The sequence below is a fragment of the Protopterus annectens genome, chromosome 10.part0 (assembly GCF_019279795.1).
Source record: "Protopterus annectens isolate FY-2018-M chromosome 10.part0, PAN1.0, whole genome shotgun sequence".
NCBI lineage: Eukaryota > Metazoa > Chordata > Ceratodontiformes > Protopteridae > Protopterus > Protopterus annectens.
The window spans coordinates 74,815,969-74,842,966 of record NC_056744.1 but is presented as its reverse complement, the minus strand read 5'-3'; the positions used below and the strand labels follow the sequence as shown (position 1 = coordinate 74,842,966).

At 41.5% G+C, this 26,998-nt stretch overlaps 1 protein-coding gene across 1 annotated transcript in view; it reads left to right on the top strand.

Annotated features, from left to right (window-relative positions):
- Positions 1–26,998, top strand: part of NUP85 (nucleoporin 85) — a 1,184,651-nt gene that overhangs the window by 439,476 nt on the left and 718,177 nt on the right. The window contains exon 6 of the mRNA XM_044085035.1: positions 20,439–20,508. Coding sequence (XP_043940970.1) covers positions 20,439–20,508 — 70 coding nt within the window. The remainder of the gene's footprint in view (positions 1–20,438; positions 20,509–26,998) is intronic.

Sequence of the window (26,998 nt, the reverse complement as noted above, 5' to 3'; positions counted from 1 at the left end):
GAAAAACAAACAACACTGATGCCACTTTAGTTGCAAACATTATACATTATAGACATCATTGAAAGAACTGTAGTTGCAAACATTATACATCGCTTATAATCTATCCAGTCATTATCAGTTAAGCATTATATGGCTCATTCAAATCCTGCCTCTTAAACCTTGTTCCTTTTCTGCATATATTGTTCCCACAATTCCCATTTTTTCTATGTAGTTTTTTCTGCCCCTTTTCTAAAGATCCCAATTCCAGTTTTATCTCTGTTACTGTGTTCACTACTTCTAATAAAGTTGGTCTAGTCTTTGATTTCCATTTTCTAGTAATTGCTTTTTGGCAGCCACCATAATTAGACTCAGCAAGGTTTTACTATGCCTAGATAATTCTGATTCTGTATCATAGCTCAAAAAATAATCTCCCCAGTCAATCCAATCTGTTGACCCAGCATCGCCGAAAGAGCGGTTCGTAGGGAATCTCTAAAGTCTGCCAGCTTATTACACACACAAAAAATATGTTCCCAGCCACCTCTTTCTTGCATGTCATACCTCCAACATTTGATATCCACCTGAGGAAAAATTCTTTGGAGTCTACTTGTGGTATAAAATTACCTATGTAAACACTTCCAGGCAAAGATCCTAAATCTTCTAGACTTTGTTGCATATTTGGGAGATGTACATATATCCCCACATTCTCTTTGTGAATTGCTTATCCAGTCTCTCTTCCCAATCCTTTCTAAGCTCCTCTGATTGATTCTTATAATTATCATGCAATATTTTGTATGCTGTGTGACCCTGTGCACTTGCCCAGTAATAAAGGAGCCTCAATCCTCACCACTAACACCAATGATGGGCTTGCACATTGGGAGGGTAACAAGTACATACACAGTAAAATACAATTTCCCTTAAGAGCACACAGAGATCACAGTCAATCTGGGGCTGGTTTCTTCCTTTCTCTCCAGATCCCCAATAAGACTCCCCACTGGCACAGCTATAGAGTGGAATCCTTAGCCAGGGTTCCAAGCCAAGTCCTCCCAGAACTCCCTCTTTCCAACCAGTGCTTTGTGTCCCTGCCCAAGTAGCTCATGCGCGCGCGCACACACACACACACACACACACACACACACTCTCACACACACACACACACTTTGAGATGTGATTTATATACAAACCCTCAGACATTCCTGGGGAAGGCTGGCACAGGTTCACTAGGTATGCCCTTTTTGCCCAGGCTATAAGGTAGTAATCCACTGCCACCACGACCCCTACTTATCAGCTACTATAAGGCCTTTCCCAAAGGGTGACCAATTTCGCTGTACAATAATACTGTTATCCAATTAGTAAGTGTGACCAGAACTTTTAAGGCTGTTGGAGTGGCTTGAACAGTGTCACTAAATACATGCAAGTACTTTAGACCTTAACTTATCTCTACATAAAGCAGCCACAGTTGACAGGTTTAAACATGTGTATTAGTAAATAATAAAAACATAAGACAAATCTCCACAATTCACAGTGTTAGTCAAGAGTTCAGACACAGGAACTTTAAAACAATACTGTAGGATAATATGACATAAATATAGAAAACAGCTAGTATAATCTTACCATTTTCCATCTATTTCTAAGAGAAACAATGTTCTAAATAACTTGCATACATACAGAGCAAAGGCAGAGTGCTGGTGATGTTGTCCGTTCTGAAGACAAATGCAAAATGCTATCGCTTTCTCGCTCAGATCTCTTAAATTGATAATACATCACTGCTTTTAGATTATATCATTCTTGACACTTCTCTGGTTCCCAGGCTACCAGAAGCTCTAAATTTACATTTGTTACTTTTTTTAGTAAGCTTGCACCTGGCCAGGAAGCCATAGCAGTAAAAGACATTATACGTGTAAAACCTTGCAATTAACTCTGGTCTCAAAACAGTAGAAGGAATTCCTTCGTCCAGACATCGTCTCCAAGCTTTGTGATCAAACAGTCATAAAGTGCTTTACTTTATTAGTTTTCTTCCAGCAGGTTGCACTGTGGTTACATTTTTGAAGTTCAGAACATATAACACAGTTTTTCTTGCATTTAGATTTCTTACATTTGTAAAACAGCCTGTGGATTATATTAATATTTACAATGACATAGAATTATCTACACAATTCTGTCTAGCCAGGCTAGCAGCCTTTCATTTTTTCACATTTCTCTCCCCCTGAGAATTTAAGATAGTTTTCAAGTGACCCTTGAAAAATGTTGCTTGAGAAGGTTAGGTCTATCTGAGGATACCTTACCCCATTCTCTGTCTTCAGAGCCCATCTGCATTGGCATTGATAATTCCACTGTGGTGCTGCACCGACATATGTGCTTGAAACCCTAGGCTCTATCTTAGCAACTTGGCATTTTGTTGACTGGCTCGGTGTAACCATGTTTGGGGATTGTGATCTGTAACTACAGTGAATTTTCTTCTATACAGATAAGGCTGAAGTTTCTGCAGTACCCACACTATGGCTAGACATTCCTTTTCTACAGCCGCATAGCATTCCTCCTTGGGTTGGAGCCTGTGACTGAGGTAAACCACTGGGTGCTCTTCTCCCTCAGAAGAAATCTTGCTAAGTACAGCCCCCACCCCATGTTTCGAAGCATCCACCTGCACAGCAAATTCTTTGCTGTAATCAGGACTGGCTAACACAGGGGGTCCTCCCAAAGCTTCTTTAAGGTTCTGGAATGCCTGCTCACATGCTGTGGTCCACACTACCTTATCTGGCCTGTTTTTCTTGTCAGGTCTGTGAAGGGAGCAGCTATAGTACTATAACTGAGGACTAACTTTCTGTAGTGCCCCGCTGTCTCTAAGAATGCCGTCACCTGCTTTTTGGTAACAGGTGCAGGCCTTGCCTGAATGGCTTCCACTTTTGCAGGTGCTGGCTTGATCTTACCAGTCCCCACACTATGTCCCAGGTAGGAGACTTCTGCCATACCCACCTAACATTTGCTGGGCTTAATGGTCAGCCCTACCCTCTGTAGTCTGCCCAGCAACTCCCTGACATGCTGAAGGTGCTCTTGCCAGGAATGGCTGTAGATGGCAATATCATCTAGGTAAGCAAGGGCAAAAACCCTCCTCCTCCTGCTAGGATATGATCTGCCAGCCTCTGGAAAGTAGCTAGGGCATTTTTCATCCCAAAGGTCATCTCTGTGAACTCATAGAAGCCAAAACGAGTCACAAAGGCTGACCTCTGTCTAGCACTGGGAGTCAAGGGCACCTGCCAGTAACCCTTGGTAAAATCAGTTGTGGTAAGTTACTTAGCCCCACCCAGCTGCTCTAGGGCTTCATCTGTCCTGGGCATGAGGTAAGCATCTGACTCTGTGTGACTATTTAATTTCCTGTAGTCCACACAGAACCTGGTGCTGCCATCCTTCTTTGACACCAGCACCACTGGGGAGGCCCAGGGTCTGTTGGACTCTTGAATTACCCCTAGTTCCAACATTTCCTGCATCTCCTCCCTCAGAGTCTGTTTGACTATCTCAGGCACCCAGTAAGGGGCCTGCCTAATAGGCCTTTGGGGTTCCTTATCCACCTGATGCTGCACTGAGTGGGTGCACTGTGGTTTCCCAGTGAACATGTCCCCAAACTCCTGTAACACTGCTTGGATTTCTCGAACCTGGGTAAGAGATAGCTGCTGGGACATTGCTACCCCTTCCACTGAGGTGTCAGTCCGAGCCTCACTGAGGAGACCAGTCACCAGATCTCCCTCAAGCTCCTCCTGCAGTCCACTGCAAATACTCATTACAAAGGCCTCCCTATCATGGTAAGGTTTCATCATGTTAACATGGTACAATTTGTGCTCCTGCTTTCTGCCTAGCAGTTCTACCATGTAGTTAACATCACTTACCTTTCTTACCACCTTATAGGGTCCCTCAGAAGCTTCCTACAGCTTGTTGTGTCTGACATGAATGAGAACCATTGCCTGCTACCCTACAGCATACTCTCTAGCTCGAGCATTCATGTCATACCAGACCTTTTTGTGCTGTTGGACTTCTGCCAGGTTCTCCTGGGCCAAGCCCAGGAGTTCCCAGAGCCTTGTCATGAGGTTTAGGACATATGCCACAATAGACTCCTTGTGAAACTGACACTCACCTTCCCACTCATCATGAATTAAATCTAGAGGTCCTCTCACCCTATGCCTGTACAGCAACTCAAAGGGTGAAAAACCCATGGATTCCTGGGGAACCTCTCTGTAAGCAAACAACAGATGGGGAAAATGTTTGTCCCAATCCCTCTTAAACTGTTCTGCAAATGCACGTAGCATGGACTTGAGTGTAGAGTTTAACCTCTCAGCAAGACTGTTATCTGGGGATGGTAGGGAGTGGTCTTTAGGTGCTTCACCCCACAACACTTCCACAGACAAGCCAGCAGATCTGACATGAAATTGGCACCTCTGTCAGTATTTCTTTTGGGAAATCTACCCTGCTGAAAATCTCTAACAAAGTATTTTGCCACCTTTTCCACCTCAATGGAGGACAGAGCCACTGCCTCAGGATATCTTGTAGCATAATCTGCTACCACTAGGATATACATTTTCCCTGTGGAACTTGGGGTACTCAGAGGACCCACAATATCCATAGCTACCCTCTGAAATGGCTCCTCAATCACAGGCAAAGGCATCAAAGGAGCTCTCACCTTGTCTCCTGCCATGCTTACCTTTTGGCACTGCTTACAGGTCCTGCAGTACCTTGTTACATCTCTGGAAATTCCAGGCCAATAGAAGTTCTGTATAATACGTCTCTTTGTGTGTTTTATGCCCATGTGACCTGCAAAGGGAATATCATGGGCTATGGCTAGAAGCGCCAGATGGTAGGCTCTAGACACTACCAACTGCTGTATCATCTCACCTTCTAGCCTTCCCTCAGGGGTCCACTCTTTATACAGTAACCCTTTTTGCCAGTGTACAGATCCCCCCCTTCCCTTGAGAATCAGACGCCTCACTAGCTACCTGCCTCAGGCCTTACAATGTAGGGTCTGAGAACTGAACCTGTTTCAACTCTCTCTTTGCAGCCCTTCCCAGCTCCCCTTCCACAGGAAGTCTGGCATCCTCTGACAGCGGTGCCTCACTGTCAGCCTGGGTACTACTACTCACCTCTACCTTTCCAGTCACTCTGTTCAAGGGAACATCAGTACCCACAAGCAGCTGTGGCTCCTTGTCAGTTTCATTGCTACAGAGTATCTCCCTCCCTGAAGTAACCACCTCACCAGTCCTGGCTGCAAGTATGTGGCCTGACTGGGTCTCCCCCAGGGTACCAGACCCACATGCTTGTCTCCAAGCCTGATTGCGTGTAACTATATGAGCACATGGTACTGCATTTTCAAAATCATTCCTTATCAGGACATCTGCAGGGATATCCTCAAACACACCTACTTGCTAGCTTCCTTTTCCACGCTCCCAGTCAAGGTGAACCCTAGCCAAAGGTATTTGGAATGGGGTCCATCCTAAAGTTCTGACTGGAGTAGACTGCCCAGGCAAGTAGTGCTCACCTGTAACCAGTGCAGGCTTCACAATGGTTATGTCAGAGGCTGTCTCTGTCTTAGCAATGGCCTCTTTGCCATTCAGTACGATAGGATATAAGCTCTGGTGGTTGTTTGGTAACCTTGTTGTCTCAAGACAACCTTCTGCTGGCATTTTGTTCTTCCCTCTTACTGGCGCCATCACCTTTTGTTCCCCACCTTGCCACCATGGGCATCTATATGCTACATGGCCCCACTGATTGATTGCATTCAAAACATTTAACTCTAGGTCCTGGATATGTACCTGGACTAGTGGCTTCCCCTGCTACTGGCAAATTCTTTTGGAGCGATCTGAGCTGCCCACCATGGGTTCCCTTAGACCCATGAGCATCACTGGGTGTCCCTTTCCTGTGCAGGGATGACTTGCTTGCTAGGTATAGGTCTCCCTTCTTCCCCAACTCATCTGAAGTAGCACATTGTCTGTCAACTAACCAGATCCTCATGTCCTCAAGCAAAGTGGTAAGGGCTTGTTCCCTCACCAAAAGGTCTGCCAGCTCTTCAAAAGTAGTGACCTGACATCCACTCACACAACTTTGAAAATAAGTGCTCAGTTCAGCAACATATTCACACACACTTTCATCTGCCTTGCGTCTATGCTCACAAAACTTTTTTCCAATAAGCTTCAGGTGTTCGCTTAAAAAATTCTAGCAAACAATTCTTAACAGCAGTATAATCAAAATGTTCATGATCAGATAGTTTGGAAAGTACGTTTACAACTTTACCATGGAGTAAGGGGGTCAGGAACCATACCCAGAGGCTTTAGTCAACATCATACTGTTTACATACCATCCCAAACGTATGAATGAAACTATCAAAATTATCCTCCTCTGTAAACTGCAAAAGAAATTTACTGATCTTTTGTACTTCTGGGGTCTGGTTACTCCCTTCCCCATTATCTCCATGACTCTGGCAAAGAGTCAGCATCTCCTTTTCGTGCTGCCTCTCCTTCTCCACAGCATCTATTTCCAAACGCCTGGCCTCCAACTCAAGTCTCTTAAGCTCCAGATGGATTTTTAAGTCCTCTGCAGAAAGGTTGAGCTGTCCATTCTCTCAGTGTTGTACATCTCCACGGCCAGTCTGATTGTCCTCCTGATTGCTGTTAAGGCTGCAATCACATCTGCCTTAGTCAGGTTTCCATGCACCAGTTCCTTAGCCTGGCACATCTCAGCCAACTGGCTCTTTGTCAACTTGCCATACTCCTCTGCGGACATGATTGCCTGCTCTCCCAGACTAGCTAAGCTAACAAAAGAAATAAAACAATTGTGATCTGAACTCTGAATATTCACTGCGTACTGATTTAGAGTACAAAACACCTTCAGTGATCACTGTCCACAAGCTACAGGAATTCACTATCCACACCAATACAAGCCAACTAGTTTGCATTGTGGCTAACTCCCCACAATCAAACAATTAATATTTGATGTGGATATCCCACCACTGCCAAACAATTAATATGTGATGCCCATGCACTGGCCAGTAATCAAGGAGCCTCAATCCTCACCACTAACACCAGTGATGGGCGTGCACATTGGGAGGATAAAAAGTACGTACACAGTGAAGTACAATTTCTCTTTAGAGCACACAGAGATCACAGTCATTCTGGGGTTGGTTTCTCCCTTTCTCTCCAGATCCCCAATAATACTCTCCACTGGCACAGCTATAGAGTGGTGTCCTTAGCCAGGGTTCCAAGCCAAGTCCTCCCGGCACTCCCTCTGTCCAACCAGTGCTGTGTGTCCCTGCCCAAGTAGCTGACACACGCACACACACACACACACACACACACACACACACACACACACACACACACACACACACACACACACACCTTGAGATATAATTTATATACAAACATACAGACACTCCTGGGGAAGGCTGGCACAGGTTCACTAGGTATGCCCCTTCTGGCCAGGCTATAAGGTAGTAATCCACTGCCACCAGAACCTGTACTTATCAGCTACTATAAGGCTCTTCCCAAAGGGCGACCAATTTTGCTGTACAGTAATACTGTTGTCCAATTAGTAAGTGTGACCAGAAATTTAAGGCTATTGGAGTGACTTGGACAGTATCATTAAATACATGCAATTACTCTAGAGCGTAACTTATCTCTACACAAAACAGCAACAGTTGAAAGGTTTAAAAATATTTCTTAATAAATAATAAAAACACAACACAAATCTCCTCAGTTCAACACGGTGCTAGTCAAAAGTTCAGACACCGGAACTTTAAAACAATACTGTAGGATAATCTGACATAAATATAGAAAACATCTAGTCTAATCTTACTATTTTCTATCTATTTCTAAGAGGTTCACTAGGTATGCCCCTTTTGCCCAGGCTATAAGGTAGTAATCCACTGCCACCAGGACCCCTACTTATCAGCTACTATAAGGCCTTTCCCAGAGGGTGACCAATTTCGCTGTACAATAATACTGTTATCCAATTAATAAGTGTGACCAGAACTTTTAAGGCTTTTGGAGTGGCTTGGACAGTGTCACTAAATACATGCAAGTACTTTAGACCTTAACTTATCTCTACACAAAGCAGCCACAGTTGACAGGTTTAAACATATTTATTTGTAAATAATAAAAACATAAGACAAATCTCCACAATTCACAGCTAGTCAAGAGTTCAGACACAGGAACTTTAAAACAATACTGTAGGATAATATGACATAAATATAGAAAACAGCTAGTATAATCTTACCATTTTCCATCTATTTCTAAGAGAAACAATGTTCTAAATAACTTGCATACATACAGAGCAAAGGCAGAGTGCTGGTGATGTCACTTCTGAAGACAAATGCAAAATGCTATCTCTTTCTCTCTGAGATCTCTTGAATAGTTAATACATCACTGCTGACTCATTTTAGATTACATCATTCTTGACACTTCTCTGGTTCCCAGGCTACCAGAAACTCTAAATTTACATTTGTTAACAGGAATAGCCTTAGGTCAACTGGTGCCCTAGGCAAAATGCTCCATGGCGCCCCCCCCCACACCACCTTGTGCCCCCATCCTGGTCTATCTACACCAAATAAATACTGGAAAAGCGGTGCCCTAGGCGGCTGCCTAGTTGGCCTATGCCTAAGGCCGGCTAGGTTTGTTAGTAAGCTTGCACCTGGCCAGGCTGCCACAGCAATAAAAGACATTATACATGTTAAACCTTGCAATTGACTCTAGTCTCAAAACAATAGAAGGAATTCCTTCATCCAGACGTTCTGTCTCCAAGCTTTGAGATAAAACAGTCATAAAATGCTTTACTTCTTTCAGCAGGGTGCATTGTGGTTACATTTTTGAAGTTCAGAACCTATAACACATTTTTTTCTTGCATTTAGTTTTCTTACATTTGTAAAACATCCTGTGGATTATATTAATATTTACAATGACATAGAATTATCTACAAAATTCTATCAAGCTGGGCTGGCAGCCTTTCAGTTTTTCACATGCTGTACTAATTATTCCTTTTTTAAGGGCAGCTTCTGTTCTAGATTCTATTAAAAACTATACCAGTGCTTGCTGGCCTTTCATTTAGGACCCCTCTATTACTTTCTCTTTGCCTATACTTTGATATCAATCCTTGATAGTGAAGGCAATCTGTAACCTGCAGTCCAAATACATTCTTAGCCTCTTCCCATTCTATTGCCTTTCCTTTTCTAGTTACTTGCTCCCAGTGCCTTATTTCCTTTGCCAGTTTTCTCCAGTAAATTCCAACCCTCTCTTGCTTATTATCTGTATCTTTAAACACAGTCATCCCTATCGGCAGAATTTCTTTTCTCCATTCTCCTTCTGGTTTAGTTCTTAGAATGCTCCCTGCTATTTTATAAATATAATTCTCTGTAGATTTTAGTTGTTCTCCTTAAATGTCTGCATCCAAAATCACAGACTCTCCATGTTTCTTGAGCTTCCCCTTGTATCATCATCATTCCTTTCCACTTTAAATTATAGTTCTCTGCTTGTGCTATGTATAATAGCCTTAACTGTGTCACTGTAAAATACCCCCTCAAATTGGGTAATCCTAGTCCACCTTGTTCTATTGGAAGAATCAGTTTATCCCACCTGGCTGGCTTCCCAGATAAAACCCTTCAACTCTTTAATTGCTATCCACAGCGTCTCCTACATCTTACTTCTGTTTTAGTCATCATTGTTATATTAGTGTAGTCAAATGTATTCCCCACCTCCACAAAACCACATCAATCCAGATCTATCAATTTTGGCAACACATTTGTCATTCTTTTAGTTATTATATACATAAACACTTTATAGTTATAGTTTAAAATTGGAATGTGCCTTTATGAAGCTGGGTGTGATTGGTCTTTGCCATCTTTAGGTTTTACAACCACCGCAGCTTTCTTCTAGAATGTTGGTGCTTCTCTTCCTTTTAATAAAACCTTCCAGATCTTTATCACTTTCTTCCCTTGTAGCTTCCAAGCATCTGCAGGAATACCATCCATTCCTGGAGACTTTCCTGCAAATTGATTATACATCACTATTTTTATCTCATCTCCTCCTGTTTTATCTGTTAATTGTTGAGTCTCATGTACTTTTAACCTTGGCATTCTTAAGTCTTACATAAATATTTCCATTTGTACTCTTTCATTTTTACCACATTTCTCTGCTTTATACAAAATATCATAACATTTCTGAAATGTCTCTCATACCTCTACAGGATCTCTAGTTATTTTTTAGAGCCTTCATAAGAGTTTGGCAACAGCCCTTTCTACTTTCTCTTGCCTAATTCATTGTTATAAAAGTTTTTATGTTCTGGAGTTATTATATAAAAAAGTGCTTATCAGCAGTCTTTCTAAACTCATGCATACCATCCAGATGCTCCAGTATTTTCTTTTAGCACTCTGCAGTTGCTTATCTTCTTGTTTTGTAAGATTCCTCTTATTCTCTAATATTTTACCCTTTGTCAGCCCCTGTAAATAATTTGTGTTACTTCTTAACTGTATCTCTTTTTCTTTTATTTCTACCGCATTTTTAAACTTTACTTTAATTTTATGCCACTGTCTAGCTGTAACTTCTGAAATTTCTCTCTTCTTTATTAACTCTTAAATAATTTCCACTACCCATAATTTAAGTTAGTGTCTATTTAGCAGGTAGATAGGAAAGCACTAGTGTCTCATTTTTATTTCATGAACTTTGATTTCTTACTTTGTTACTTGGAGCATGATCTGAGATCGTTATGGGAAGTGTGTCAAAGCTTTCAATTAACTGCACATATTCTTGTGAAAAATAATTTGTGCCTAGTCTAGCCCAGTTATTGTACCTTGGGAAATATGCAAATGCTTTGAGTTCCTATTACTGAATTCACATCTTCTATAACAAATATTTTCATAAATTTCTTCAGAAATCTACCATTGTTTGGTATATTTCTATATTTTCCCTTCTAGGTCCCTCAGGTAGATACATCCTCACTGTTGCAAATCAAGTTCCAGTCCCTGCCTGTAAGTAATATTCCCTGCTGAAAGCTGATTATTTCTCCCAAAATTTTCTTAAGCTCCATAATAGCAGTTTTAGGTAGAATATAAATACAAGCCTGCATAATCCTCCTCCCTTTCCAGTATCCCCTTGCTACCAAAAACATTTGCCATTATTATCTTTTTCCCCCCTCTTCTATCAGTTTCAGAGCTCCTCTAGAAGTTTGTATAAGTACTCCCCCTTTTCTTATGTCCCTGTCCTCCAGGAAAAATATTCTAAAGATAGTTGGATATAGCAGCTTGATTTTCACATCTGCCTCTTTGCATTCCCTAATTGCTGGGATAAATGTGCTTCTCTTCTGCCTGGTGTACAGTGAATAATTATTTTCCACAAACACTCTACTGTGTTCACCTTTTAATACTTTTCTATTTTGTCACAGTTTTGTGGGGATCAACTCTTTCTGCTGGTAGGTTTGCACCTTTACTAATAAAGGTCTTGGCTGCTTTCTTATGGCAAGATTTATAGCATACACGATATGCCCTTTCAGTTATCAAGTTGTGCTGTGGAATACCAATCCAGTTGCTTATTTGCACTTTGACAAAATTAATACAAATATAGTTTGTTCCTTCCTGTTTCTCTGGTAAAGCAGAAAGCAGATCCTCTATCCAGCAGTACATTTTCAGAAAGCAATATGTTTCTTGCTGCATACACTGTCTGTAACAGTTATCTTGTAACTGATTTGTTAGTTGTATACAATGCAAGTTTTATTGTGTAAAACAGCCCTATCTAAGATGCATGTATGCCATGCTACAAATGATTCCAGTGTTGACTTTAATGATTAGTTGATGCTAGGATAATGATTATCATATTGTGTATTATTTTTCACTTTTTTTTAAACTGGAGCTTTTCTCTCTCGCCCTTTGGTGAAAATGGGCCTTGCCTAGTTGGACAACCCTGGTTAAAACGGTAATAAACAAATAAAGAAGTTGCACCTGAAGGCATCTGAACATTAACAAAAAAATAGCTGGTATAGCAGTCTTTCAGCTCTGTTTTGAATTCTCTGTAGGATCTTGCAAATTGTTTGTGGTGTCAGTGGTTGCCTTCCTTGAAAAGTCTTCTATCTGTTAGTGATAGTTGTTTTAGTCAATTTGGAGTCTTGCCATAATGAAGATAGTTTCCTGAACCAGTTCTTCTGCACAGAAGTAGCACCATTTGCTGAACATTAACAAAGTCAAAACGGGCATTATGAGAAATGCTATTTACTTGTACAGCTGTACAGTAGCACTCCATAATGCTACGCCATCTGTAACTTAAGTGTTTTCTCTAAAGCATTTGATTCTGGACTTTTTGTTGAACAAGTAACCTCTTTAATGAATTGTCACTTATGACATAGACAGTCATTCATTTATATAAATGAGAACAAGCCATATTGAAATATTTTCAGTTGCAGACATTATACATCACATACTATCTTCTATGCAATCATTGACAATCAAACATGTAGCTCATTCTATTCCTGCCTTCCCTCAAACCACATTCCTCCTCCTCCAAAACATTATTGTGCATGTATTGTTCTCATAGTTCCATTTCTTTCCGTGTAATTTGGTCCTACAATTTTCTAAAGATCCCATTCTAGTTTTTTAATCTCTGGTGCTGTATTCGCTACTTCTAGTATGGTTGCTTTAGACTTAGATTTCCATTTTCTAGTAATTTATTTTTTGGCAGCCCCCAAGACTAAACTCAACAAGGCCTTTCCATGTCTAGACAGTTCTGATTTTGCATCACAGCTCATAAACAAATCATTACCTTAAGAACAACAAAATGGTGTACGGAGTGGAAAAAATGCACCAAGAAAAACCAGAATCAGCACTCCAAGTAGCCAAGAATGAGACTCGGTAGTATCAAATAAAAATATTTAGTTTCACAGCAAGAAAGACTCTGTAGTAACACAGTCAGTCAAGTGCTTTCGTCATCCAGTTCTGAAGAAGTCTTGGATGATGAAAGCGCTTGACTGACTGTGTTACTACTGAGTCATTCTTGTTGTGGAATTAAATATTTTTAAATCATTACCTTAGTTACACCAATCTGCTCAGTCAGTATTTCTATCAGAGTAGTCTACAGGAAATTTCAAAGTCTGTCAACATTTTACACTTCCAGAAAGTATGTTCTCATTTACCTCTTTCTTCCCCACCACACCTCCAACATTTACAGTCTACCTGAGGAACAATTCTTTGGAGTGTGCTTGCGGCTAAAAATACCTATGTATACACTTCAAGCAGAAATCCTAAAACTATGCTTGTTGCATATTTGGGAGCCATACATATATCCTCTCACTCTCTCTTTGTGGATTACTTATCCAGTCTCTCTTCCCAATCATTTCTAACCTCTTTTAATTGATTTCTTAGTTATAATGCAGTATTTTATATGCCCTTCTAATTATCCCTTTGCTAACAGCAATTTGTGTTGTAGAGTGCATTAAAAACTCTATCAGTGCTGGTTTTTAAATTAGGATCCCCTTATTCCTTTCTCTTTTTCTGTTTACTGACATCAGTTGTTGGTAGGGAAGGCAATCTTTAGCCTGCAGTCTAAATATATTATTGGCCTCATGCCATTCTGTTACCTTTCTCTTTAATTATTTGCTCCCAATACCTTGATTCCTTTGGTAGTTTTCTCTAGTAAATTCCATTCCCCTCTTGCCTACTCTCTGTACCTCTAATTGCAGTCATCTCTATCAGCAGAATCTACTTTTTCCATTCCTGTGTGGGCTTAGTTTTCAGAATATTCTCTGCTACTATACAGATATAATATTATATATGGTTATTGTTTTTCTGAAGATCTGCGTCCGAAATCCTAGTCTCTCCTTATTTCTTGATGTTTGCCCGTTTCATCGTCATCCATTTATACTTTGAATATGCTGTGTAAGGGGCCTTAACTGTGTAGCTGTAAAATACACCTTCAAATCATGTAATCCTAAACTACTTTGTTCTATTGGAGGGATCAACTTATCCCACTTGACCCTTGCCCTCTTCCCTATCAGATAAAATACTTCAACACTTTATTAATTGCTATCCACAACTTCTCTGGTTGATAAAAATATTCCTGGCCTGTGTATAAAACTAAGGAGACTAAAAACATTTTCCCTGTTTGTATCTTGCTGTCCTTATCCATGAAACAGCTTCCAGCTTCTCAGGTTTTGTGTTATTTTTTTTTAGTCTCTTCTCCCATATCCTTAGCTGCCATAACATAGTCCTTTTTTTAACCCATACTCCTAAGTACTTAATTTCATCATGTTCCAGTAAATATGAATATTGCTGAATCAGTTCTTGTCTGGATACATGGTTTACAGCTATTGCCTTTGTTTTATCTTCATTAATTTTGTATCTTGAAAAGACTAGGAACTGTCTCAGAATATTCCAGAACACTGAAATGTGTTTTTTTTGTTTGATCGGGTACTAAATAATATCATCTACAAATAAAGACAACTTTTCTTGATTACCATACCAGTTATAGCCTTGAATTTCTGAGTCCTTTATTTTCTTTGCTGGTGGTTCTAAATATGACACAAATAACATTGGGGAAAGAGGACACCCCTTCCTGGTTCCTCTGTTCAAACAGAACGTATCAGAGAGGGACCCCCTCCACACACACACACACACACACACACACACACTTTTTGCCTCTAATCCCTCATAAATTCTCCTAATTAAACTTTATATTGTGTGAGGGAATGCACATACTTCCATTGCTCTACTAGTAAGATCCAAGGTTAATCTTTTGAATGCTTTCTCTGCATCTAGAACCCCCCCCCCATCAGTGGTATTTTCTTGCATTCTGCTTCCCTCCAGATCATCATTGTTCTGTTAATCTTGGCAAATGTTTGCCTCCCCTCCACAAAATCACATTAATCCATATCTATCAGTTGTGGCAACACCTTTTCCATTCTTTTAGCCATTATGAACATACACACTTAGTAATCATGGTTTAGAATCAAAATGGGACTATATGAAGCTGGCTCTGATTGGTCTGTACCATCTTTAGGTGTTACAGCCACCCCAGCTTTCTTCCAGGATACTGGTGCATCTCCTCCTTTTAAAATACTGTTAAAACCTTCTAGATAGTTATCACTTTCTTCCCTCCTAGTTTCCACACTTCCACATGCATGCCATCTATTCCTGGAGACTGTCCAGTAGATTGGTTATACATCACCATGTTTTGTATTATCGCCTCCTATCCTAACTCTTTATAATATTGCCTTATCAATCTCTAACCTTGTCATATTTAATTTTTCCATAAGCATTTCTTTTGTACTTTCTTGATTTCCACATTTCTCTGCTTTAGACAGATTTTCAGAACATTTCTGAAATATGTTAGTACCTCTACAGGATCTCTAATTATTTTCCTTGTTATAGGCTCTTTAAGTTTGGCAACAGCCCTTTCTACTTTCTGTTGCCGGAGGTGTTGTGTAAAAGCTTTTGTGCTCTGGAGTGTGCGTATCAGCAATCTTTCTAAACTCCTGCATATTGTCTAGGTAGTACCTTATTTTCTCTTTAGCACTTTGCAGTTGTGCTTCTTCTTGTTCTGTGAGGTCCCCCCATTTCGCAATATTTTAACCTTTGTCAGTCCCTCTAAATAATTCTCGTTACTTCTTAACCAGATCTCTTTCTTTTATTTCTACCAAATTTTTCAACTCTACTTTCATTTTATCCCAGTGCTCAGCTATATTTTCTGAAGAAATTTCTATCTTCCCTAATAACTCCTGATTAATTTCCACTACCCTGCATTTCTTAATGTAGTTCACTACATATTTATACCTGTGAGACTATTCATGTTCAAAGATAATATGGAAAGTGTTGCCACTATAAGACATTATTTCTACCTGTTGTGTATTACAGCTTTTTTAAAAGTCTTGTATATTCATACAGTAATGTTTGGCAGGTCGATCTTTTTTACAGTTGTTTCTTGTCATAGCCATTTGAACTTGTGTCACATCATAAATGACTTTTTGTTTTAACGAAAACTGTGAAACAAAAAGACACATCCGCAGAACACCCCCCCCCCATAAGCTATTAACTTAATACTAAGACACAAAACTGTACATCTGCACGTAATAAAATTTAACCTTCCTAATAGGAACATTTGTTACAGATTGACAGCTACACTCACAAGCGTTAGTTAACCTGTAATGAAGGTTATCCATGCTAAGATGCATGTTGCAGTCTGTGCTTTTTCTTAAACTAAGAGCAGTCTGTTTTTGTCGTATCTTTAATCATCTCTTAGATGTAAAAAACAAAGTGAGTGCTTTCAGAAGACATTATTTTTTAGCTACTGGAAAAAACAAGTATGTTTTTATTGTACTCTTATCTTGTCTCCATAGAAACATGAGAACCAAATACACAGTTGCCTTCACCTACAAGCTTCTTTTATTGCACTGTGAACATTTATGTGCTAAAGGAAATATTTTCATTACATTCAGTGTTCTTTTATTTACTTGCTTCCACTTACAATTTGTTAAATCAAGCCAAAGGTAAGAAAAGGGATATAAATTTTATGTAGATCCTGCTCTGTGTACTTTTACAACACAGCTCTCACCTCAACAACCGAAGATTGCAGCCTGTTATTTTAAACATACTTTTGACCGGGCTTTCTTCTCTTTTTACATTAGAGTACCCATATTTCTTAAAACTAAGCAGGAAGAAAGAAGGAAAGAAAAAAAGAAGGAAAATGGCACCTGTTTACTTTAGTATGTCTATAACACAAAAAAATAACTGAAAATGCTTTACTATACATCATGTTTTATAAAAATAGTGTTAAGACCAACATTTTTTTTACTTAGTCGCCTCTTTCCCTCTCCTTAGTGTTCTTCCAAACATTTATGACATGAAGTAGGGCATATGCTTTTGTGTCCTGTATAAGTTACCAAAGTCAAAAAAGTCTAATATGTCCAGGTTTTCTTATCCCATCATATTTCACAAATATAATTAATGCTTTGTAATCCCACATTTATTTTTTAATTTCTGAGTTGTGTCTCTCAGCTCCAGTCTCTGGCTCATTTCCAACACATTCCTGTTTTTATAGATTACTCCTGTGTTCTTTTTTTCTGTCTGTCAAGCATTTTCCTTTGGGACATTGAAAAAGGTCTCACTAGCCTAGTGTCTCTATGAGCTTTAACAGAAAATTAAAGAGCAGAGTCCCCTTCTGTTTGATAGTTGATAGCTCAGTTTTTGTTGGACAAACTTTTGTATTTCCTGCTTAGCATAATCTGCTTAAAAAAAAAGACTTTGACCCACCATGAAAAAATATTCAGAAGACAGCTGGATACAGCAGCTTGAATCTCATGCCTACCTCTCGATATTCCCTGATTGCTGGACTAAATTTACTCCTTTTCTGCCTGGTGTACAGTGAATAATTATTTTCCACAAACTGTGTACTGTATCCAATCTTTAGTACTTTGACCTTTTGCCACAGTTGCCAGAATCACTGATAAGATTACATCTTTACTGTTAGAGTTCCTAGCTACTTTCTCATGGCCTGCTTTGGAGCATGTACATGATGTGCCCTTTCAATTAGCATCACCTTCTGTGGAATACCAGTCTAATTGCTTATTTGTTCTTTCATAAAATTAAAACAGTCTGTTCTTCCAGTTTTTCTGGTATAGCAGAAAGTCTCATTTTTCACTACGTGCTTTGTCCTCTATTTCTGTCATTTTTTTGAAACATCTCATCTTGAGCAGTTTCATACTCAGCCAGCCTTTTCTTCATTTCGACCTGATTTTTGCAGGTCTGTCAGCTCATTTGAATATCTGTTCAAAATTGTTTCCTTTTTTCCAGTGTTTTGTTATTCGAGTTGGTGTGCTCCTTTAGTGTTTTGTTTAATCAGCTCTGAGTGCATTTGACTTGTTTTTTTCCTCTGAATTACTGGAGGTCATGTTTTACACCAAAGCTGGAGCTTGAACTGCTTTGTGCTGAACAGCTACGGGATCTTTCCCAGCTAGTGTCTTATCGTAACATTTTGTGGTTTTCTTTCAGGTTCTCTAGATTGTACTTTGCTGGCATCCAGGTAGTGCACTTACTGGACAGTAACTGAAATTTACCCAAAAAGACAAATTCACTGTCTCTTTTTTTTTTTCTGAATTTCTGTCATCACACTGAAAGAGCTGAAATCAAGTTGTTACTTAGAGTACAGCTGTTTTGGAAGTCAGCCTGATTCTGGAATTTAATTTATTGGTAAACCACTGACGTCTAATTCAGGTGTAATACAGGCATCATTATACTACTATCTCTTGCTCATCTGCCTTGCTTGTATGGATTGGCATCTCTTCAGACAGCATCTTCTGGAGAATTGTATTTTTTTTCCCCTGGTGTCCATAACCAAGTTACCCTTGAAAATATTTCCCATAGCATCTCTTACAGAATATGGCTTTCTTATTCCTTGGTGTACTAGCTAAATTACTCCTAATGAGTATGAGTTCCATCTCGCGAAAAATAGTAGTCCATGCCTAGTGGAATTAACTCTGTCACCACAACCAACGACAACAAAATAGAGGACCTGCAGCTTTTTTCCCTTTTTTTGGGAGGGGGGTGTTTCTGTAAGTGAGATTTTTAAGGTTGATTTCTTGGTTTTCTACCTTTCTTAAAACATTGCAAGCTGGTAGTGTCAGTCAGAGCTAGGAGAGGCAATACTAAAAGTTTTCTTCTGTTTGTAGATATAGGTCTTGTTAACGATTTTCATAGTTGGAGAAAATGGGATTTGATATTTCTGGAGTAGTTCTGTGGCTCTGTCACATTTTGTGGGGAGGTGGATGAGTTTGGAAATGTACTGTTAAGGTAAATACGTCATACAAATGTGCTTTATCACTGGGCTCACAGGGAGTACTTGATAAGAAAATGGGACAGTCGCATAAGAAGTGGTTTTTGGATGGCTGCTTATGTACCTCTAGGTTTTGTGGAGTTAAGGAACATTACAGGATGTGTCTCGGACAACCAGCCTTGTCTTCTGGAATTTTTTTTTTTAATGGACAAGAATGAACTGACAAGTGTGGGCATTCCATTGTTTTCAAAGGGATATCCTAATGCCTGGTATGATGCATTTGGTTTGACACGTAGCAAAGAGGCTTATATGAATTGAAAGTTCTTAGAACTCTGCATGATATACAGCTCATTAATCCACATGTATTTATTTTTTCCTTACCCCTCTCCTACATCACTGGGACATGCAGTTGGTCCATTCATTCCATTGGGAGTGAGAGCCAGGCATCCCCTGGGTTATTTGTGAGTCTCTACTCAGGGAGTGTAATTAGGCCTTCCATTCCACCCTGGCGAGAATTTAGTGGTAGAGATTGGGTCAGTTTCAGGTCCCGAGGAATAGCCTACCTATCTTTCCCACAGGTGGCTTGCAGACTCGCAGCCAGTGCCTGGTTAGGTGGAGGAGGTGTGCCTGCTCCCGTACATACTTCCTCTGTTCTTGCTTTGGTGAAGAAGAGCTTTACCTAACAGCATGTGCCAACTTGGGCAAAGCAGGTGATGCATCTATTCAGTGCTAGGTACTGCCAGGTTTAACTACTCCTAGGATGAACAAGCTGGTGTTAGCTGTTTAAGCTTGTTCTTTAGCTGATCTCTCCAGCACCCATGCCGCTAATTGAACACAAGTTGTCTGGGTTGCATTCAGGTCCTTATTTCTGTATATCACAAGGCTGGACTTTAATCCTTCTGTCTCTGTAATGCACCCTTATGTACATGCCTCTCCATTTTGAAATTGGAGCTGCATCACTGTTTTTTTTTTCAAATTTATTTTCTTGTAGTTTGGCATTTTAATTTATATAAAGAAGCCTGTCAGTTTATTTGAAATGGTGCCTATGCAGGAAAAATGGGAAAGTGCCCATTTTGAAGGTTCTAAAACTGGTATTTAACAATAATATTCCAAACAGGTGATTGTTCTTAGTAAACTTGATTACTAGTTGTTTCTGGAAAAATGGGTTCTATTCCGACACCAGTTCGATTGTTGACACACTAGTGCAGCATATGGGTGGTGCTGCACTTCTGAGTATGTTATCCTTCAGATGTGACATTGAACTGAGGGCCTATCTGCATGAGTTGGTGGTAGCACAGGTGGATGTAAAAGATCCCACAGCATCTATCGAAAAGAGTAGGGGAAGTTACTTAATGCCATGGCCAAATTTCCAGTGATAGTATGAATAGCACCTTAAGTCTCCCATGAAAAGAGGCTACTTGCCTAGTGGGACTAACCCAGTCAGTAAACAACAAATACATACATACATATGTAAAACTTTATTCATTTATTTTTTATGTTTAACCGTGTAATTGCAGTCCACTTATATGTCATGTACAAGTGTTCTAGCTAAGAAAAATTGATGCTCATCTTTTAATGGTGTACATCTGACTAATATGGTTTGCTTGTTTTTTTCAGGCTGTGCTTTGATTTTTAAAAGAAATCACACTGTATTGTTATGCTACATATTTAATTATTTTTCCCAAGGTCTCGGTCCTCTCAGCAATGGAACTTATCTGGAATCTCTGTGAAGTCCTGTTTATTGAAAGTGCCACAGGTGAGAGTAATCTTCCATTAATAACATTCAACTCACAAAATGGTGCGTACATAAGTCTACAAATGTAATTTTACTTTCTGTCAGCACAAGTGGAAAAGACTCTTTAGTTTTAAGAAGCTGTTTGGTATATTTAGGGCTGTAACCCTTCTCATGGCAGAAATATGATCTGGCAGGAGTCTTAAGAGCCAGGATTATTTCTTTATAGAGTTCACAAAACACAACCAGATGCTAGGCAGCTCCAGTATCAGATTTTCTCTTTACAGTGCTAGTTCTTGGAAGTTTACAGCTTTGGGAGGTATCCTACATGAACTCAGGCAGAAACTTGCAGCACCATTGGGCACCCTATTCAACCATATCTTGAGTACCGGCTTTGTCCTAGCCAAGTGGAGGACAGCCACTGTCATTCCTCGAGTGTCCCCGATCCAGAAAATTGTAGACCCATCAGCCTAACTAGCTTGATCTGGAAGGCCATGGAATGGATTATCATGTACCTCATTAACAAGGACATTGGAAACCTCCAAAAACAGTAGATCCCACACAGTTTAGTTTTGTCAAGGGGAGGTATTGCCTGTTAAATTTAGTTGACTTCTTTGAGACAATCACCAAAGCCATGGACGAGGGGAAGACTGTGCACACCACCTACCTTGACCTGGCCAAACCCTTCAATACTATTCCTCACTAAGGTATAATAGATAAATTCTCTTAACTAGGCATCAGTCCGTATGTTACCAGATGAATAGCAAACTGGCTCACTGATAAAACCCACCTAGTCAAAGTAGAGGAAGCCACCTCATGCAGTAGACCTGTAACGAGCGGTGTACCCTAGGGATCGGTTTTGGTGCCCCTGTTGTTTGGGGTATACTTTATTGAGGTTCAGGCCAAAACCAGTGGCCAATGGCTGACCAAGTTTGCAGATGACTGGAAGCTGGGTGCTGTCATCAATTCCCCCTAGTGATGTGGACTTCCTCCAAGAGGGTCTCACCCAAACAAATTACTGGTGCCAGAAACGTGACCTCAAACTGAATGCCAAAAAATGCATCGTCATCCCCTTTGGGGAGAGTGACGTCCCAATAAATTATCACATTAATAACAAGGTCCTAAGCACGCAATCAGTCGTGAGGGACTTGGGCACCCAGGTTGATAAACTAACTTTTGATCACCACATTGGCTCTGTTGTATGGAAGTCTTTTTACATGGCCCACCTTATTAGTAAGGGTATTTTATCCAGAGACAAGGAGGTCATAACGTTGCTGTATTCTTCAGGACCCATTATTGAGTACAGTGCCCCTTTCTGCGTGTACCTCACAAAAATACATGCAGCAGCTGGAGACCACAGAGGTTCCTCACCAGGAGAATCCAGGGCTTCAAACATCTACCCTACACAGATATGCTAAAAGCCCTGTCCCTCTACTCAGTCTCATACAGACTCCTCAAAGGTGACCTCTGTCTGGCATACAAAGCACTCTCATTGATGGGATGGCTGCATATCCGCAAGTCAAGCTCCACTCAAGTGACCTGCACAAGCAACCTCAGCCTGGTCTGTGACATCAATAGGACTTGTTGGCAGGACAGATTTGTGTCTCAGAGACTCTTTCTTCTGTGGAAAAGACTCCCTCTCCACATCAAGCAGAGTACCTTCTTAACCCTTTTTAAGCGCAGCTTGAATAACTGGATGGAGAACAGGAAATACATTCCTGGGATTCCACCTCTGTCCCTTCTGGACAGGGGCATCAGGTGCTGACTTGTCAGATCATGGGCTAAATTCTTGGTTAGACTTGTAAGGGCAAAACAAGTCAATGGACCCAGCACTAAGGTAAACTGTTCTTGGAGTACCAAACGAAAACAGCTGTAAAAAACTCCCAGGTTATGGACAAGTTGAGCATCAAAAAATCCACAGGTTTATTAAAAGACCACAAAGCTTTCGGGAATTGCCCTTCTTCAGTGTGTACATGTATAAACTGAAGAAGGGTAATTCCCAAATGCTTTGTGGTCTTTTAATAAGCCTGTGGATTTTTTGACGCTGAGTGTGTCCGTAACTTGGAGTTTTTTTTTTTTTGTTTTGTTTTTACATAGGCTTATAAGGGCCTCAGAACCAGTGGCCTAGTAACTTCCTATGAAGACTCCTTTGGGAGCACTCGTATAGCAATTTTGGGCACGCGTGTAGCCCACCATGTCCCATTGATTAGCTCCTGTTTAGCAGCTTTCAGTGCAGTCACAGGTGATGATGTAGCATCCTCATCTTTTCGCCAAACACTGCACATTTCACAGTACCACAGGTGATGCTGCACTACCAGGTGTGATATAATCCTTGATATTTGTAGCCGTGCTGCCAAGCGATTAGACTAGCAGTTCATTATTGTCAGTGTTTTGCCTTTATTCCTTGGAGGATAAAGAAAAACATCTGATGTTGCCCATTTTATTATGTATCACTACTTGGTCTATGGATCCGACCTCGGATCTGAGTTGGCCACTCCTTAGATTTACGATCTGAACCTCAAGCTCCTCCCTCTCCCATAATACCCCATTCCTTCTCTAACCCCTCAGATCTTGTTTGCCGCCTTCCAGCACAGACATGATTTTGTCGCCTCAGCTTAAAGATAAGTGATTTTTCCTACTTTTAGCCTGCATTGAGTTCTGTCCCTTTCTTTCTTCACTTCTTTAGAGATAGTTGTGTGTGTGTGTGTGTGTGTGTGTGTGTGTGTGTGTGTGTGTGTGTGTGTGTGTGTGTGTGTGTATCTTTGATAGGTTAGCTTTTTGTACCTCCCCTCTCTTTTTAGTTAGCTTGTGTCAGAGCTACTCTCTCACGTTAGGGTTGTTTCCCTCCCTCCACATTTTTCTCTAACAGTTCACCCTTCCTCTTCTTTCTCTCTCCTCTTTCCAGACAAAAAAAAAAAAAAAACTTTCCCAGTATTTTTGCTTTACCTTTTCTGTTTAAGTTAGTGCTAGTGTGTGGGTACACTAACCTTTCAGTATGTCTGACAAACCCACGGGTTTCAAAAGGTGTGCCTTTTGTGGGCATAAGATTCACCAGTTAGTTGCCCACAACAGGTGCGTGTACTGTCTTGGGCCAGGGCACTTGACTGTCCAGTGCGACAGCTGTGTGGCCTTCAGTTTCCTAGCCCTTGCTGATTGGCGCAATTAGTTGATTTTGAGAGTTCTCTTGCTGACCTCTGGAGCTCAAACTCCCATTTATAAGAAGTGTGCCCCCTCAGCTGCCCCGGGGTCCACGTTGTTTTTTCCAGTGAAGCGCAAAAAGTTGTTGGATTGTTCTGTTGGTGCTTACCTGTTCTTACATCTCTTCAGATCCAAGAAGCTCTTCAGATCCAGAGTTGGTGCCGGACGAGACACTTTCTCTGTCTGATCCTCAGCCTTCTGGTCCGAGTAGCCTTTCTGATCCTACCGAAGTGGTATGGATCCAAAGCTTCCTGTCTTCGAACTAAACTTCTTTGGGTCAGAAGCACCCAGAATGGAGATCCCGGAGTCATACTCCTTCCCCAGCCCCACCTGTCTGGACCAGTCTGTCCCTGGTCAGGTCCACCCATTCTTCGACCTCCTCGAGATCCTCTCGGCTGTCACACTCAGACATGGACAGGATGATGCAGAATTTCCTCAAAGCCCAGATTCAGCTATGCATCTTGCTATCTCCGACCTATGCAGGATCTGTGAGGGCTCCAACTCCAATACCTCATCATCCCCTTCCAATCCAACCTTTGGTTTCGCAACTCCAGGACCTGGTTTTCCCGAGTTGGCCATTATCGGAGTGTGGAATCTGCCTTTCTTTGACTACGGGTGTCCCAGACTAGCTAAGCTCTGATGCCTTTGGAGCTGAGCGAGTTCCATACCCTAGACATTGGCACCTACTCCTTGGGGTTGGTTTCGGCTCTGACCTTTTCTAAGTCATCCCTGCCCTGGTGGCATCAGCCCTTGACATTTCTGGCCCAGTACCTTCTGGAGGTGTCTGATCCAGGATGGCTTTGTCGTTCTCCCATTTGTTAGCTCTGGCTCCTAGGGTGGGGAAGCAGGTTTCCCTGGCTTCTGCTTTCCAGGTGGCAGAGTGGGCTTTCTCCAAACAGCAAGATGCTGCCCCTCCTCCTCCAGGTTCCACACAATCTTCTACTTCTGATCAGAGCTTTACTCCCATCCATCCCTTCAATAGTCAGCTCCTCCAGGAGAGCCTCCAGACGTACCCTAAACAAGAGGACCCCTGTCTTCCGAGTCCTCTCCCAAGTATCCCGCGGGGGAAGTTCATCAGAAGAGATGGTGAAAGAGGAATCACCTAGACTCCCCTCTGGAGTCGTCGATGGAGGACACTGGCTTGATGAAGGGGAAGGATCCCCCTGATCTCCACCCAATAACATCTTCTTCGGGGATATTTTGAATATACTTAAACAGTAGGGTGGCTGGTCATCCCAACCCCCTTCGTCCGAGGAGTCTGTCGGGACAGGCCCGTCTACATCCTGGGTTACAAGCTCATTGACCTGATCACCCGTTGGATGGAGCCAGACACCATGGAGCCCATTCCTAAATGTGCAGATAAATACCTTAGTCCCCCAGTGACGGTCTGTTCTGGAGTAGGGGTGTCCCAGTTGATGCCATTGTGATGTCGGCAGCCACTAAGAAAGAGCTAGCTGAACAGCGCTACTCTGTTCATCCCCCAAATAAAGAGTCTCTGGCTTTGGACAGACATGGGAAACGTGTATGCCTCAGCCACCTTGACGCTGAGAGCATTAAATTACTTGGCACACTTCATGTGCCTCCAAGAAGACCCTAATCAAGGAAAATCACAAACTCTCTGACGCAGTCTTTGTCAGAGGAGGACCTCATGAAGGTATCTCCCTAGCTGACCACTATGTCTTTCATTGCTAATTCCTCAATGAGGCTAATTTTCCATGCTGTGGAAGGAGCCTGTTGGGCAGCTGGTTCAGGCATAGCCTTTAGCAGACATCCCTGGATGGGGCTTTGCAGGTTTGCGGACCCTTTCAAGGCATCATTCATTAATGCCCCGTTTGGCAGTTCCTCCTTGTTTGTACCATCAGTTAAAGAAACTCTTACCCACAGCGAGCAGGAAGGCTCCTTATCTGCTGCAGGAGTCAAGTTTTTTTCCCCCAACGGACCTTCTGCAGGAACCAACGGAGTGGGAAGAAGATATGGTTTCATAAGTCTCAGTGGTCTTTTCCAGATTCACAGGATGAATCCTCTTCTAGAAGCAGAGAGAGAGAGGATTTAATGGTTGACACTGTCCAAAAGGGAGAGGGGGTCCATAAAACCTGGACATTGGAGAACCCTTCTCCGACATTCCCTAGCAGCGCTCCTGAAGTGCTGCCCAACTGTCCTGCTCTGGAGGAAGTCGGGGGAAGACTATCGTTACACCCTGACACCTGGGCAAACATAATAAACGACATCTGGGTGTTAAATATAATTTCCAGAGATTACTATATTCCCTTTTCCCTTCCTCCTTCCAGCTCCAGGAAATATCTCCCTGATGTGCCACACAGTCAGAGGAAGAATGCCTTTCTAGAGGTTCAAAAAGTGCTAGAAAAAGAGTCGTCCAGGAGGTCCCAATTGAATATCAGGGATGCAGAACTCAGTCACGCTCCTTTTTGTTGCCAAAGAAAATAGGGGACCTTTGACCAATCTTAGACTTGAGCAGTCTCAGTTTGTTTCTAAAGAAGTCGAAGTTTTGCATGGTTATGGTACAGGCCATTCTGCCACTTCTGCTCAAGGGAGATTGGATGTGCTCTGTATATCTCCAGGACGTGTACTATCTTATTAAAATAGAAAGGCACTCAAGGATACATTTGTGTTCCAGCTGGGAGCTAGTCATTACCAATTCAGAGCACTGCCCTTTGGTCTCACCACCACCCCCCAGGTGTTCATCAGATGTATGGCAGTGGTTACAGCCCACCTCCCTCTGCAAGGATTCCAGGTGTTTCCATACCTAAACATTTGGCTCCTGACGGCACCTACAAGGCATCAACTGCTTCAAGCCATTCAGGTTATGCTGTAACTCTTCCATTGCCTGATAATCACAGTGAATATGGAAAAGTGAAAGATGTCTCTCGTGCAGGACATAGAGTTTATAGGGATGCAGTTGAACACAACTGCACAGAGGGCTGCCCTACCTTCACAGAGAATAAGATCATTGAGACAGCAGATGCAGCTTTTGCTAGGTATCCACCACCGCCAGCTCGCCTGGTCCTCATGGCCTTAGGGTTCATGTCAGCTGCCATTCTTCTGGTACCTCTTAGCAAGATTCTTCATGTGAGTTCTCCAGTGGACCCTAGCAGTCCAGTAGTCTATTCTGTATCATCCATTGTCAACCCCATCAGGCTAACTCCGATTTGTAGGTGTCATCTGCAATGGTGGATGCTTATAGACGACCTCCATCTCAGTAGACCCTTGACTTCTCCTCCACCTATAGCCACAGTGACCACAGATGCTTCCCTTTTGGAGTGGGGGGTATTTTCAGGGAAGAATGGTCCAAGGCTCA